General features: G+C 43.4%; 1 protein-coding gene across 1 annotated transcript in view; it reads left to right on the forward strand.

Moving 5' to 3' along the window:
* Window positions 1–11,338: 11,338 nt before the first annotated feature.
* Window positions 11,339–17,352, forward strand: part of HSPA12A (heat shock protein family A (Hsp70) member 12A) — a 49,295-nt gene continuing 43,281 nt past the window's right edge. The window contains exon 1 of the mRNA XM_042818189.1: window positions 11,339–11,403. Within this exon, the coding sequence (XP_042674123.1) occupies window positions 11,376–11,403 (28 nt within the window). The 5' untranslated portion in view covers window positions 11,339–11,375. The remainder of the gene's footprint in view (window positions 11,404–17,352) is intronic.

Raw genomic sequence — 17,352 nt, forward strand, 5'->3', positions numbered from 1 at the left:
GTTGTGTCCGCTCAGTTCAGCTTTTCTTTTAGATCCCTCTGATTGGTCTTCCATTTGATCTTGTGTGTGGTTTTGCTTCTGTTTTTAAAACATGCCCTGTTCATCACCAACATGTTGGTTGTTCTGGTTTTGCTTCCCAATTAGATCTGTGGTAATCAAAGTAATATTTATTCAAGAATGTTACTGGGTTCAGGTTTGTCTGTCAAGTCAGTGTACTGCTGTTGTGTAAGGAGTGGATTTCTATTTTGTTCTCACCTGAGTGTGTTTAACTTCCATTGGCTTTAAAGAGGGTCATGCAGGGTAGTCAAAGGACAAAACAAGCGTTGCACAAACAAACTAGATAATGAGAGTGGAGTTTCTGAAGATGATATTGTGCCATTCTGAATATGTCCTTGGGTGTTTCAGAATGTTTAGATAGCAGCAGCCGCCTGGAATGCTTTTATCATCTGTGTTTGCTCAAGAGTCTGCAACCTTTTCTTTCAGATGCTGGCCTTACACAGCTTTCTGTGCCTCTGTCACCTCTGGAGTAGATTAGTGTAGTATGTGCTATCTTGAGTAATGCACTGCAATCACTGGAGACTTTGGCTGCTGTGGAAAGTGGCTGCTGTCTTATTTAAAGAGATTGATTCAAGTGTTCAAAGTCCTGAACAGTCTGAATCCAGCATGATTGTGAAATCATCTGTCTGGAGGACTTCACACTGCAGAAGGTGATGTAACTGCAAGAGCAGGATTATAGCCTCACCCTTCCCTTCTCTGGATCTCGAGGGAGTTAGATACAAGGAGTTTGGGCTTCTTGACCTCACTGGCACATGTTTAGCTTGCATCTTTTACATATTTGAGCTTTTGATCACAGCATATTTTTCTATTCTCATAGGTTTTCCTGAAGACTTTATTGATTTATGTAGGAAAGATTGAGGAGCTTTTACTAATGAAACTGCAAAGAGTTTCATTTAGGCCTTTGTAGCAGAGTTTTATAGGTCATGTCTGCTGGCTTGTGGGGATGGCTGTCATGCAAACAAGTATGAAGTTGTGGTCAAACCTTTCATCTTGTACTAAAAAGCCACATGCTTTTGTTCCCCTTTTGTTACTTCTAAATGTAAATCCACATTTGACTTCAGCTTTGCATCATAAATCTATTTAATTTAGTGGTTTCTGTATATGTACAAATATATATAATCTGGCATCCTTGTAATATTTAAATGTGTATTTCATATTATATTACACTGCAGTCTAGGTGTCCTCAGTAGACCTTTAAAATTGGAAATGCTTTACAGGTTTACCTTTTGCTCTTTTGTGACGAGTTACATCACTCACATGAAGGTGTTCAAAAAGCCTCTTGCTTCCATATCCCCCTGCAAGAGAAACTTCATCACACTGTCAGAATGCTGTCTGAAAAGCAAGGGAAGAAAGGTACCTGATTCTTCCACTGTGCACATCTGTAGAGCTGGTCACCTTTAGGCTTAAGCACACTCAAAGCATATGAGAAGATGAGAAGGAGCTAACAATGAAAGCAATGGAACTCACTTTAAAAATCCCATTTCAGATCTCAAGGCATCAGCTGGAGCTGAAGCTGCAGGCAGCTTTCTAGCTGTAAAGCAGTATCAGAATATCAGCCTCTCTGCCAGTTGGCTATAAGCCAGGTACAGAAATGCACAGGCTTAGAGATATGCTAACATATCCCTGCAAGAGCACAGTGATCCCTGAAGGGAGGGCCTAGGGAATGGGCTGCCCACTGCTGCTAGTGCCCCTGCTTGGCTGCACTGCTGACTGGGGCGAACCAAATCTGCAGGCATTACAAACCAAAGAGCCTTCACAGTGAGGTTCAGCAGTGACTTGAAAGGAACTATGATAGTGGCTACTCACCTGTAATTTTTTGCCTTTAAACTATACCACATCAGGAAATTGTGACGGGTATCCACGTAGAATTTGTTCACACCTTAGAGAAAAAATTTCACCTGTAAGTTCAACTGTGTCCCTTCTTCATCCATAGTAATTGTATGTCCTTAGTAATTCTAAATCCTTAGAACTGTATGTTCCTGCAGCTTGAAATGCTTGTAGGAAGTTGCAGTTCTAAAAGAACTCTCTCAGGCAAACTTAATAATCATTTCAACAAAAATCCTCACAATTGCAAGCAGAGTATAAAATCTTGTAAATGCTCTCAAAATGCATGGATATGCAAAAACATATTGCAGGGTAAAACACTCGTTCCAGTGAGGTTGTCAAAGGACCTAGAAATGGAGATAGTTTTCCAGCTGCCTTTGGAAAACATCTTCACAGTTATCTGCTGTGATTTTCACAGAGGATTGGGTGCCTGACTGAACTGGGAAGTCAAAGCACCTGGCTGACTCTGAAGGCTCTGTTAGATATTTGCTCTTTCAGATGTTGCTCAGCTGCACCTTGGAGAAAGTAGCACTTTTTGAAAATCAAAATTAACCATTCAGAGTAAGAGAGTCCTTCTGAACTATTGTTTTCCTCGGCTTATATTTGCAGAGATGCTGGCTGTTTGTTATACCTATGCAGTGCTATGGAAAATGAGTTGTGGATTCCAGTGAAACACTGACAGTAAAATTTGTTTGAGTTACCTCAGGTGCAAAATGAGATGATGAGGGTCTACTTTTACACTAATTAAACATCTGCCACTGAAGTGTGAACGCGGAAGGCTGACTATAGTCTTCCATGGCAGTGTTTGGATTGCTTACATGTCTACTGTCTACATAGTCAGTTTACAACTGGAAATACAATTTTAAATTGTTATCCCAGACTCATTTATCTGCAGAAAATGCCCCTCAGATCTTGCATCAGTGAACAGGAAGACGTATGTGATACAAGCACCCTATTTTCCCTGTAGCTATATACAGTATTTCATGTCTTATTAACATAATAGATCCACGGTGAAGTTTATAGGCCTTGACAGATAGCACCTCGGGTGAGAAAAACGACGACAGAGAAAATTTACTTTTACAGCGTCAGTCTTTCTGGAACTGTTCTTGGACAGCTTGACACCAAAGGCTATGAACGTAGACTGGAATCCGAAACTTCTGCAGTGACCTTGTTTTAGAAAACACTATTCTTATCTCCTCATGCTTATTTCTCTCTTTTGGCAGACACTCCTCATAGTACGTTCCTTACCATGTGCTCCCCTGTTTCTTGAGCAATGCCTTCGTACCCATTGTTTGTTTACTATCTGCTTTTACTGCAGTCATGCAATCTAAAGGCCTGCTTTATGCAAGAACAAGAATTACATTTGTAAGCCATGTGGCTTGTTGTAAGCTTGTCTTCTCTGTTTCTTTTGCGTTTCTTTGGCACAAAGCTTCTTCAGGAGGAGAGTTGGGCCCATGCTGAGCGCCATACAAAATTATACTTTTAGTGGCAGTAGTTTTGTACGTTATAATTTAAAATTGGCCATTCTTTATATTAGTAAAAATGGTACTGCTGTCTAAATAACAGAGCAGCCATATTCAAACTTAAGGCAAAGGATTGAAAATATGGACAAAGCCAAAAATACAATCCTTTGGAAGATAGATGTGAAATGGATTTAAACAGTATTTTTACACATATTTCACTATTTATAAACAGTGTCGAGTGCTTCTTTTCACATAAAAGTTTAAATACACTTTTCTTTGGTGATGGTTTTCACATTGGGCTCGCTTACTATCTACATGACACACTTTTTCTGCTGAACTTTCACTGCTTGTTGTTTCAGAGACAGGAGACCTTGGGTGAACAATGATAATCCAAGGTGTGAATGCATTAATAGTCTCTGTGCATTTGATATGTTTTGGTTTCCTGATGTCCTTGCTGAGATCTGCTGGTGTTGCATGATCCTGAAAACAATCTTGTCCCCTTCTCAGCACGTTCTGTCCTCACACTTTCTGAAATAAATAATCCTATTGTGTGGCAGACCTACTAAAACATCTGAATTTAAACTATGAGAGGTCTGATGCTGTAGGTGATCACAGTTTCTGCAAAGCGGCACAGATTCGTGATATGTGAGCTCAAAAATATCTGCACCAGAAACATTATGTCCAATGTTATCTGCAGACAATGCATGGGGACAGCTGTCACTTAACTTCAGTGTTTGTTCTAAAATGACTGAGACCAATGGGAGATCTTCCATTAATTTGAAAAGACTTTAAATCCAGCTGAAAGAAGCTGTGATCACAGCTTGCCACCACGCCTTAAGTACTAAAAGGCAAGGCATATTTTTGTGGTCAGTGAAAATCCTAGTTTTATAAGATACACATGCATGCAGAATGTACTAAAACAACTGGTTGTTGTTTTTTTTTTTTAAATCATAATCTTCACAAAGAAATAGAAACCAGATCCAGATCTTTTTATTATATCTAATGGGATCAATGCCACAGGATTCTTTTGCAATGAGAAAGCAAATTAACATGATTAAAGGATTGTTTCTTTGAGGCATTAAAACAACTTTATAGACATTAAGTTTAAAGTGTGGCATCATTTAGAAAATTACTTTTTCTCTTGAACAAATTCTTGGTTTCTTGAATTACCAGACTGATGCAGTTTAGCAGTAATTTAGCCTAAACACTTAGAGGAATGTCAACAGCATTCTTTTCTGCTGGCAAAGAAGACTAAAATAATAAATCAATATTGGAAAGACCAAAAGCAGAGGAAGGATCTTTCTTGCATTTGTATGCTCCAGTTTGAAGATGTTGGTGCAGTTTGTTGTACTTCAATGAAAATGGACAAATATCAGTCTTCAACTCACAGCTTTATGTATCATCAAAGCCAGTTTTGAATAATTGTTTCCGATTTCATTTGTAAGCCAGTGAGCTCTGCCATCTTTCTTTATCTGTTGCTGAATTGTGAAGTCAGAGGCAGACCGAGTTCTTGTTTACATTTGTGTAAATACAGGAAGTGGCTTATTTTGGTTTCTATTTTTTTTATGTAGCTGTTGTAATTATTTCAGCATTCAGTTATAGAAACAGTCACAGAGATGTTAGTCCTGCATAAGTTGAACCGTTTTTCTTAAAAAGAGTCATCTCTTCATATTATGATCTAATTTGACTTTTAATTGCTTGTTACTGCTCATAGTAATTCTTCACCTCTGCAGAAATAATGTGACTTACTGACTGGTAGCCTTTATTTTTGCATAGTAGGCTCCCTGTTTAGAAATCTTCAAGAACTGACATTGATATCTTCCTTTAGAAAGAGTTTATAGCAAGTAATAGATTGGTATCATCTCACAGAGTTCTCAGCTCTCCAGTGATTAGGGAGAGAAAATACATCAGGGTTCTCATCTCTCTCATGATGAGATAAGATACCGTGCAGAGAACCTCACTCTGTTCATTTGGGATGTCGAGTACTTTCATCTATGTGTGTGTGCCCTCATTAAAGGCTCCACAAATAGAAGTGTGCAATAGTTTAAAAAGAATATGCAGGGATTAGTGGCACATTAAGCTTTTAAGGCAATGTCGATACTACTCAGGATATCATTCAGTTTGGACATCTTAACCTAACGTAGACAAATTACTCATAGTGACTGATGATGATCTAGCCCTTTAATTTTTAAAAATGTGTTATTATTGGAATCGTCTTGAATGTTTTCCAAGAACCTATTTTAACCAGAGAATTCATACTAAAATAGCCACGTCCACAACATTTCTATTTTTTCTTCATATGTTTGGTTTGCTATACTTTGTCTACCAAATAAAATAGTCCCCCTTATAGTCCAAAATGTAACTTTCTGTCATATATTTCTTTTTTAGAAGTTACGTTCTGAAAAAAAAAACAAACAAAATCAATTACATTTGTAGGTTATGTTTCAAGAACATTTCTAGCACCTATCTCTGTAAAGGAGCTATAATGGTTTAGCCTTTTTGCTTTGGAGAATATCCTACAAAACAAAAAAGGAAACTGTATTACATTAATATACATTTTAAAGATCCTAAGGCCTACCAAAATACGTTTATTATGGTAAAAACTGTGTTTGGTATTCAGTGGGCATTTCTTATGAACATCAGAGGGGTTTTTGTTATTTTTCATTTCCATTCAAGATCTGAAATGTCTGGGTCCTGCTGCCTTGTTAAACTGGAGTTCAGTGGAATTCATTAAGATTTCCTCCAGTGAGCAGTCAGTTTCCTCAGCCCTAGGAGGATATACAGATGTCCTTGTTTATGTCAAGTAGCACCTAAAACTGATCAAGCTATTTCTTATTTGTTCTGTAACTTCCTTAGCATTTCTTCAGCTGATCTGTGAGCTTCCTTTATTCCTCTGTGCAGGTGTATGTTTGTGTGACCTCTTTTACCTCCCGGATACAGAGTGAGACAGATGTAACCTAATGTGCACTGTGGTGCCCGCTCCTTTGATCCATTCTGTTCTCGTCTCAGTGATTTGGATTGACATTTGTATTATATTTACAGATTTGTCAAACAGTTTCCCAAACATCTTAGAAAAAAGAATACCTTAACCTGACATGTACCTACATGCAACTTAAATGACTGTTTCCCTGTAAGTAGTCAACATGTGGAAATGGAATGTTCTCCAACTTTTGAATTTTCCCTTTGGATGCAGGTTATTTGCAGCATCACATCAATCATTCTCCTTGTCTTTCAGTGCCATGCATTTTCTTTCCATTATTTCTTTGGACCACAGGAAGCTTCAGAAAGCAGCTAGGGAGGTGCCTGGTAACAATCATATGTTCTATTTCTGTGATGACATTTTTATGTGTCACAGGTGCACAATGAGAGATAATGCTTTCATGTGACTTGTTGAGGTTGATAATTTTCTGAGTTGTTTCCCTTTTACATTGCCAAATTCAATGTAATCAGCCTGGTACAGGATATTTTTAATGGTTCAAATTATGACTTGTACTGCAAATAGTGCTGCAATTTTGGAGATGCCTAATTCAGTGAAGCAGTCAGCAAAACATAGCTATGAACAATAACACCTAGACGTGCTGCCTGGGGATTCAATATATTCTGTTGAGCAGAGGCCATACGGAGTAGGGTATGTAGAATTTTGACATGCTGAGCTGCTCGTTTGTAGAGGTGGCTGAGTGACCTGACCTTCTGTTGATCTGTGGGAGCCAGTGTGCTCATTACTTACTTAATCACTGCATATGCTCTCAGAAATCAGATAGACAGCAAAAATAAATTCATTGGCTGATGAATAGATGGCTTTTTTTCTTTTGGAGCAATAGGAAATGTATAGTAATCACAGAATCACAGAATGGCCAGGGTTGGAAGGGACCTCAAGGATCATGAGTCTCCAACCCCCCTGCCACACGCAGGGCCAAAAAAGTAAAGCAAGCAGTTGGGCTGATATTTTAAAAACATCTCGAGATAACAGTAGTTTTCTCTACATAGATGGTGTGCATTTGGAGAGAAATACTCAGAGGATAGCATGACCACATAAAATTATATAACAAATGTTACATTCATCTGCTTCTTTTCCCTTTTTTAAAATACATCCAAGGTAGAGGAAGAGCAGTGCATTTAAGGAGGAATTGTGCTCAGGACACACAGTGTGAATGGAAGCACTGAAACCGAGTCCATCTTCCGGTTTATATACACAGCATCTAGCACAGTCCACTGAGGTCCACAGTAAAACTCTCAGATGTTCCTGTGATGTGTTTCTGTTGGAGATGCTGTTCAGCATGCAACATACCTACCTTGTATGGTTTCCAAAAGAAGGGGGGGAAAAAACACGGTGCAAGCAGTAGTTAGCTTTGTGCTGCCATTTCTACATTCAAAAGGTGTGTTTCTAGGTGTTTTAAGCACCAGAAGAGCATTTTCAGTTTCTAGAATACAGCAGATTTGCTGCAGAAACATCCAGCTATGAAATGGTGGAGAATTCTATGCAGATTCTGATCTTAGAATAACACGTTTCCAAATGATGCTGAGAAATGTACAAAGAACAGGTGTACTAAGAACAGTATAAACTGTTTCTTTTGAAGAAACGCTTTGTATTTCTTGTGCTTCTTTATTGAAAGGCTGTAATAGTGATGAACAGCTTTTCTTATCCTTACAAAGATTTCTTGCTAAATAATTGAAGAGGGAAAGGGAAGATAGCAACTCATTTAGGGGAGCACAGCTTCCCAGTTGACTCTGCATTAAAATTAATTTATAAGCTATTACTACGTGAACCAATAAGCAGAACTAAAGATGTCAAAGTGCTGTAAACTGGAATGTAGGGGGAGATTGCAATAACAGTTATGTGAATGATAAAAAAAAAATCAGATACTGTACATTTAATGGTGCTCCAGAATATCTAAGAGGGATATTCAGAGTACAAAACCATCACCTTGTTTTACGTATGGTTTGATTTATACAGATAGCAACTTTCTCTGGTACCAGTGTAGGGTACACAGCATGCTGATCTCCACATCTGTAATCAGATCTGTACATCTTGCTGTCAGATGCATTGAAAGCAATATCCCAGTGCCTACATTCCTGCCATTTGCGCCTTGTGCTCCCAGCTTGCTGACTCTCAGTGCTGCCAGATCAGCACCTTGCTGAGACCCTCATAGTCATGCGTGAGAAACACAGAACTCCCTTTGCTGGCTAGCCACAGATTTGTGCAGCACACACCACGTGTGAGCGTGGCTCTTAGAGGGCACTGCAGTGATCTGCTGCTTTCTCATGAAATTTTCATCGATGCTAATGGCTAACATCTATGCAGCAGCTCCGTTAGAAGCAGTGAGGTCAGACAGCTATTATTCTTGTATGGGGAGTTTATGACTGTGTGTCTGAGCCCCTTGTGTGAGGAGCTGAATGTTTGCCGCTGCAGCTTTCTGGAGATCACATGGAGAAGTGCTCTGTGTTCGCAAAAGAGGATCTAAAATCACGGTTCCTGATGTGTTTGAGAGGTGTCAATCCCAAGCAGGTGCTTGAGGGGAAACCCAAGCAATGCCCTGTGAAGTACTGGATTGGTTGCTTGAGTTTAATGCTGGTGGGTGCTTTGGTTGCCTGGTTCAGAGCTGGAAAAAAGGTTCTTCCTTTGTGTTGCTGCTCCCCTGCAATGTACCAAGCCAGCTCACGTTTGTTCACTGAGAAGCAAAGCTCTTTCCAAACCCACCCTAACATTGAATCTTGTTTAGGACACCTGCTGATGAGCTCATCCAGGACATAAGGATGTGTGTAAGGACAGGTATTCTGAGAATGTAGATGGCTTTACTTTTGCCATCCTTTCAAAATCTATCTGCAGTATTTTTACATTTGATTTACTATATTTAGACTCACTTCCTGTTATGCTTACAAAATCTCAACCTCTAAAACCAGATTCCAAACAACATATCAAAACAACCATAAAAGTGACAAAGTTCCTGAGGAATCAAAATAAAGTCTTTCCAGCTCCAGAGAGGCTCATTTGATATGGGAGCCCTTTCTCAAAGTGTTCTTTCTTTTGATTGAAATGCACTTTTAAATTTGCTTTCAGTTGAGAGAGTTGAAAAAATAGTACTCCTTAATTTTTCTGTAATTTATCTGCATAATTCAGTTTTATCTCTATAAAACAAAACAAAATTTAAGGTGCCTTAGTCCGATATTTGATGTTTCAGAATAAAAATCCAAATTTACCACAAATACATTTTTTTCCCCCAGTTCCTCTCATTAGATTTTAAAAGGAGATTCTAAGCTCTCTGGGAAGGGTCTTATTTCTGAAGCTAGCAGTCACATGCCTTCAAATATTCTGCTTCTGCATTATTCACAACACCTACAGCTGAATGCGTAGCTTAGGCAACCTGGCTTGATATTGAATAATGCAGTCACTGCCTTGACATTCAGAAGGATGTCTGTACCCAGCAAATGCTATTTTTATGTGTGTTGTTGCTTGAAGCATCATGCAAGAGCAGCCTCCATGGCAGGCTTTCTTCCTGGAAGTGTACGATTTGGGTGCACGTTTGTTTTTCTTGATTATTCCTTTTTTTTTTCTTCCTTCCTTCGTTAATTATCCCAATACATTTTAAAGCCTACGGTCAATTACTATTGACGTGCATTTAGTTTGAAGCAGAAGTTTCTGCTATTTAAGCCTCTTGTCAGGAAAACAAGTGTTGAAGTTGTTTGGTTTCTTACTTCCGAGGTTGTTTGATGACAGCATAAATATTCAGCTTGACTAAACATGCAATTACAGCAGACTATTGGCCAGATGTTCCCTTTGTTGCATGGCCTGGAGCCAGAGGGAAGCACAAGAAGCAGCAGCCCTGGGGCACGCTGTCCCCACTTTTTGGGAGCCCGTGTGCCTGATCCCCTCAGAAGCTCAGCGCCTGGCTGGGGCTGGCGGAGTGCTGCCATCCCCCTGCTGTTCCTGCTCTGTCCCTCGCTGCTCCTCAGCGGTTCAGCACGTCCTTCTGGGAGGCAGAAAGCTGAGGAGTTTGGCATATTCTCTGGGTTTCAGGAGGAGGTGTTGGTTGTGGTGCCTACAGGATTGGCGCAGGCCTTCCAGGTGAGTCAACTGTGAGCACGTGAAGCATTTCATTGGGGCTTTACCTTGTGCATTGCACCTTTGGTCTTTCACAGAGGGAATATGGCTGCAAGGAGCTGCATGAATGAGGGTTGAGTGAGGGCTCTGCTCATAGCCGTGCACTCAGGGAGGAAACCTGGGGGGAAAAAAAAGGAGAATGTGCTGAGCAAGCATCTGCAGCACCCAGACTTTGGTGCAGACTTTGCCAGTCCTCCAGAGATTCAAAGGGATCCTCTGGTGAGAGGGTTCAGGGCAATCGTTGGTGGCATGAATAATTTACAGTGAATCTCAGTGATCTCTTGAGCTTGGAAGTCAGTAAGGAGCTGCACTGCAGTCAGTAGCCTTGTTTGTTCCACGAGAACTGCAAGCAGTGCTTCCACAATTTGAATGGCTGCTGAGGCTGGAAAATAAGGGAGAACAGGGTAACGGTTGCTCTGGCTGCAGGATATCGGCCTTTTATTCTCGGGTTTATAGCGTCTTTGGAAAAATCTTTACAGCTTAATGGTGGTGCAAGTGCCCGTGGGCGTGCCTCTCTCCCAGGTCCTGCAGAGGTGGGAATCAGCTAATGAGCGGGATCGGAGCTTCCGAAGGACACGGGTCGAGAAAGAGCCCGCTCCAAAGGCCAATGAAGCACTACGGTGCTGTGACGGTAACCCCGCAGTCCGTGGTTCTGGGGAACCTGTCAGCGACTGCGGAACGTTCGTCCCCTCCGGGCCTCAGCGCTCCTCGCTCAGCCGCCGCCGCCGGGCCCGCAGCGGGGAGGGGCCGCGCCGCCCCCTGCCAGCGACGGGGCCTGGCTGCAGCGGCGCCGCCCGCAGGAAGGCGCGGCGGGGTGGGGACGGGAGGAAGCGGCGGAGCCTCCCCCGGGCTGGGCTCCGCGGCCGGCCCATGCTTCGGCGGGAGCGGTGAGCGGCGGGTTGAGGGGAGCCGCGGGGCGGCGGCGGGCGGCCATGTCGGAGAGCGAGGGTGGTGCGGCAGGTGAGGCGGGGGGATTCGCCGCAATGCGGGAGCGCGGCGGGGGGAGGCGGCCGGGACCGGTGGAGGGGAAGCGGGGGCGGAATCCCGGCCGGCTGCCCGCTGCGGAGCACCGCGGGCGGCACCTCGGGAGGGAGCCGGGGCTCGGAGCGGAGCCCGCCGCCCTCCGCAGCCCCGGGGAGCCGCTGCGGCGACCCGGGAGGGAGCGGGGTGCGGGAACAATGCGGCCGCCGAGGCCTTTTGTGGCCGTCCCGCCCGGCGGCTGGGAGGGAGAGAGAGGGGAGAGCGGGATGCGGGCATCGCTGTGGTGTGCTAGGAGAGCCGGGCGGGAGGCAGCGCTGCGGCGAAGCGCCGGGACGGTGTGTGCGGGTCGGCGGCTGGAAGGGGCTGCTCCCCGCGGGCCTGCAGGGAGGGTCTCACTGCAGTCCGTCGGTGCTCGCAGTGCGCCCGGTGACAGGCAGAGCTCCGCAGGGACGGGGATGATCCCTTCCTGTTGGGGATGCTGTAAATGCGTGGCTGGGGGAACAGCCCGAAGGACAGTGCGGGCTTAACCTGGCTGGTCTCATTGTGTCTCTCCAAACCTTCTTCCTCACTGAATGGTGTAGAGACTGGGGAAATGGATGCTGAGCCTTGGGTGGTGGTGGTATGTGTACAGAGAAACTTAAAAGACTGTTAGTACAAATCAAAGAATTGTGGGCTTTGGAAGGGACCTCTGGAGATCGTCCAGTCCAAGCCCCTGATAAAGCAAGTTCCCTGAGGTAGGTTGCAGCAACAAATCCTGGAAATAAATTAAAGGAAAGCTCTTCTGATGAGCTTATTCAGCTGTAAGCCTCAGCACATCTGGGGATGCAGCTCTGTTTTGCAGGTGGGGATGGTGACTCAGATGGGTGCAGACAAGCACCAGCCGCAGGACCGGTCAGAAAGCCTCCCTATGGACTGATTTCCTACAGAAGACAGCAGAGCCTTCTTTGCACAGAGAACTTGTGGTGATGCTCAGGAGGCCTGTTTTCAAAATTTCCCCCCAAAACTGAGGTTCTCTGTTGGAGAGAAGGAAGAAAAAAGTGCATCTGTGAGTGGGATTTGGGGAGCACTTTGAATAAAAGAGGTAAACTGTAGCACACGTGGAATAAAAGAGTGCGCATTTCAAACAGTACAGATAATACTGTTTATAAACTGGTTGAATTTTCAAGATCTTTACTGCATATTCACCCCCATCATGTACATGTGAAGTGCTTTCTGTATAAGTCGCTGGTGCTTACTCTGCTTGAAGGTACCTGTGACAGTTCTGTAGCTGACAACAGGAAGGAACAGAGTGACATTTGTGTGTTAGGTGACAGAGCGCTGTGTATTGTTTGCTGTAATAAAGCTGCAAGGTTAGTGCAAGGCAGTGTTGAGAATAAGTGACTTGTGACAGAAGGAGAATTTGTTCAGGAGGGGTTTTGCTAGAAGATGGAATGTCATGCAGTAAATCAATGATTTGCTATGCCAGAAATCTTTATGTGCTTTCCACTCTCTGGAATGCTGAAGCTGTCAGAGAAGAAAGACTTCAGGGATAAAACGTGATTTAGTAGGTGTTGCATTGACAGTCCAGGGGCTGCAGCCACTTACTGCAGCGTAGTACAATGCGTAGAAGAGAGGTCTGTATGTAAAGCAGCACGGCGTTGCATGCGGAATCTGCCCATCGCTTACAGCTCCAGTCAGCACAGCACTGCGGTATCTGCAGATTGCTCAGGGTGAGCCTCGATGCAGTCATTTGTGCCCCTGAGCTGTTGCATGTGGAACTTCCCATTGTACTGCCTTCTAGTGCTGGTCAGCCAATGGGTGATGCTGATTCAGTTCTCCTTTACTGTACGCACCCTGTGAATTTTCAGTTCATTCCCCTGGGGTAGCAGCGGGTGCCTAGCAGTGCAGGGAGCTGCCCTGCTCTGAGCTGCAGGGTTTCCCCAAAGCTGGGTTTGGCTGCAGGGAGGCCCTGCACTGCTCAGCACTCGTATGGCGTGACACCGCTGTGCTGGCCCAGAGCTGGGAGCAGTGCGGCTCGGACGCGGCTGCGGCTTTGGATGCAGCTGAAGTCAGCAGCCCCAGGAGGCTGATGCTGTGCAGGAAGACCTGAATGCTGCCTCAGCTGCAGAAGATCTGATCTGCAGGTGTAAATGTCATGGTGTAGGTTCTGTTTTGCTCTCTAACTCTGTCCCTGTTGTTGGGGTTACACATGAGTTGACTGGTGTCTTGCCTCGTGCTCTTTTCTGCCAAATGCTTTTTACTGTACTCTGCTATGATGTCACTTCTGAATCCCTTCACCTCCATTTTCTGTACCTGAATTAGTTCTGCCTTTTGGTGTTGTGTTAGGTGGGATTTCAGAAGTCGTTTTTCTCCGAAGAGTGCAACATTTATAGCTTAGAAGTGTTTCTCTGTGGCTATTTTAGTCTACATATTGTAAAGGAGCAGCTTGGCTTAGTCCAGTATTTTAAAAAGCACTGCTGGCCCTCAGTGAATGATAACGGAGAAATGGGTAAGGAATAAACAGCATGGCACTCAAGTGATGTGACTTCCCAGGAGGAGAACAGTCGTGACCACAAGTAGCTCTGAAACAACTTTTTATGGGAGCTTGGCTCTATTCCTTTTGTTTTATTTATTTATATGTAAGGTAGTTGTTGAGATCTGCCGTAAGCAGCTCAGTGAAATCATGAGACTCTGAGTGTTGCATTCAGAAGTGACTTCAACTTCTTCTGTGGTGACCTTCTGAGTGACAGTTGTCACTCTCACAGAATCACAGCATGGCCTGGGTTGTAAGGGACCTCAAGGATCGTGAATCTCTAACCACCCTGTCGGGCAGGTCCACCAGCCTCCACATTCAGTATTAAACCAGGCTGCCATCCAGTGTGGCCTTGAACACCTCCAGGCATGGGGCATCCACAGCCTCTCTGGGCAGCTTGTTCCAGCACCTCACCTCCTCTCATAGTAAAGAACTTCCCCCTGATATCCAACCTAAATCTACCCTGCTTATCCTCTGCTCTCCTGTTAAGCACCCTCACTAACTGGCAGTAGAAATGGGTGAAGCTCCAAGTTATGACACAGTCGTGCAGAGCTACTCAGCTGTGTTTTCCCACTAGAAAAGAGGAAGACTTGGAATCTGTTTCAAGAATGAACTCTGAAGTCCATCAGTTGTGACTGTAATTGGTATGCTCGCTTCACAGATGTTTTACTGAAAAAGTGCACAGCTGGTTTGTAACATGAGGTCCCAGATGTTGATGTTGCACTCAGAGAAAGCTGCTGTCAAGTATGAACTGAAGGGATCTGCTGTGCCACTAGCGTACGTGAAGACTTCATGTTCCTAACTGCAGCAGAGGTCCTGGCTCCTGGCTTCATCAGATTGAGGCTGCCTCTGCTCAGCCACCGGGTGCCTTTTGGTCTTAAAAAGAACATTCCATAGATCTCATTACTCAAAATATGTCAACTATGACCCATTTGCTGTTGTGTTAAGGAACATAGTGATATGCATTTAAAATAAACATGCAAGTTTTAAATTTTACTGTAACTATTACTGAAGCAGTAACTTTTCACTGTTTTAAAATTAGGATGGCAGTGGGTATTAAAACAGGAAATTCCTTCGAAGTCTGCCTCAAAGGGATTTGAGAGAGGATTTTGTGTAAATGAAAAGGAAAATGCAGTCAATTCTAACAAAAAAAAGTAAATAAACAAAAAAATACTCAGAATCTGGAGGTCAGCGCTGAGACTGGAAAGCCTTTGTTCCTGTCTTCTGATGCCTTTGCTAAGGGCAGCATCAGGGTGTGTCAGGAACAGGGAGCTGCACGGGGAGCCGCGTTGGCTCGCCCCGCTGTTGGCACACTGCTGTGCTCTGCTTATGGATAGAAGCTGCTGGGTTCACTCAGCAGTGGTTTGGGCATGTGGACTGGCTCTGGAAGTATCTTAATTTGCAAATACAAGGGACTCAGAAGGGTCTTCCTCTGTTTGTTCCATCAGTAATTCTGCAAGCTTTGGTCAACTCTCAGTCTGTGCCCTGGAGATGCAGTTTTCCTAGGAATTCTGAGAGACGTTTCTGTCAGCTTGTATTGTTCGCAGTCCAGAAAGAAGCATGTATATGAATACAGTTTTATAGCAGCATTTGCTTGAAATCTGTGCAAGTTTATTTGCTGTCATCTCAGAAGAACTACCGTCTCTGTTACAGAAATGTCCCCAGTCAACTGTAGTTTCCTTGAGGAAGGAGGCAAGTTGTTTTTGTGTTGGGAGAAGCAAGCAGCATAGAGATCATCTATGAATTCTGCTTTGACTTGCTCTTACCTAGATATATTTTACATTGATGATGCTTTTCTGCACCATTCTTTAAGGGCTGTCTCAGTCTGTGTGTACTCCAACCATTTTGAAGTTCAGAGTGCTCTGAGCTTGCCTGTGCAGCATGGCCTTTTGTCACGAGGTTTTTTTAATTCGTGGGTTTTTTTTCTTCCCATTTCATATGAACTCTGGGCAGTGGATATTTGGGTATATCCCCCCTTGTTACTGCAGCCAGGCTGTTTGTCTTTAGTCAGAGATAATGAGAACATTAAAATCACAGTTGCTTTATTCAGTTCTTACCACCTTCTACTTGCTGTTTGAGAAATGCATTCCTGACAACTTGATGTTGCAGATTTCATCTTTGAGGACTCCTGAGGCTTTTTCTCTATTTAAAGACCAAAGTACCTGTGGTTATGATAGGCTGACAGGCAAATGGCCCCATTCCCTTGTTCCAAATAGATCCAACAAATTTAACATCGCTTTCTTAAGTTTCCATGGATACCTCGCTAGAACACATGCTGTAATCAAACCAGTAGGGCATGCCATTTGCAAAAGCTTTCACTATTGTCATAATGGAACTGCTGAATTCAAACCTGTCCTTTTAGAGTAGCTCTCTTTCTTACTCAGCTTCTGGTTTTACCCATAGCAGGCTGGATCCTGTGGAAGCACAGCTTTTCAGTTGGCTGTCTCCTAGGTTCGTGTTGGCCTCTGTGTGATGTGTATGCGTAGTCGTGAATGTAGTCCTGATGGGTGCTGGTATTAAAAACCTCTGGAAATTGATTTTAATCAGTGTCTGTATGATTTTATGATCTACTCCATGGATCCTAAACATGAGTTTTCTCTCTTCTGTCCTTCGCTTTTCTCCTCGTAAGGTATTTTCCTTTAAGCCTGATGGCAAATCTGTTCTCAAGACTGTATGTTAAAAAGAATAAAGAAACAGAAACTTATTCTTGATTTAGCTGGGAAGTGTCAATCTGAATCTAAATCAAAACCCAGAGGCTATGGATTCACAGATGACTTTGCTGATGGATTGTCAGATTTGACACTGCTTCTTGCAGTTGCACAACAGCTAGTGCTCTCTTATTTTCCCACTTTAGCCTTGAAGAACGTGAAGGGATTCATATAGCTCTTTTCCTTAGTTTTTGTTAGTTTGCTTGCTTTTGAAGGAGAAGTGGGGGGACAGGGAGACAAATTTATTTCCTCTGCTGGACATGAGATACAGGAAAACTGAACAGTGATTTTTGTTCAGTCTTTGGCTAATTCTCCGTTGAATATCTTCGCCCAGAAAAGAAAATCTAGCATTGCTTTGTTTTCAGGATGTAATTACATCTCGAGAAGATCTTATGTAGGAACTCGCAGTAAGACAGGGAATTCTGCAGTGCTGTATTTATTTGATTCCTATTGTTTTTTAAAGGAAAAAAACAAGCCAGCCCGCTCTCAGCTGGTAAGTGGTGCATTTCCCCAAGTGACCAACATCGCACATGCTCTGTTCTATGTGTGGTCCTGGGAACTGGAGCATAATCTTATTAGTGCCATTCCTGACAACCTTGCAGTGAACCAAGTAGATGAGGTGGATGATGACAGACATGTTGATGAAAGAGAAGCGGCAGGAGACCTTTTCTAGGAAGCTCTCTTTTCAAAGAATCTAGGTTCTGTTTA

This window comes from Centrocercus urophasianus, unplaced genomic scaffold (assembly GCF_019232065.1).
Source record: "Centrocercus urophasianus isolate 14NV4802_14NV808 unplaced genomic scaffold, USGS_Curo_1.0 seq_17, whole genome shotgun sequence".
NCBI classification, from domain to species: Eukaryota; Metazoa; Chordata; class Aves; order Galliformes; family Phasianidae; genus Centrocercus; species Centrocercus urophasianus.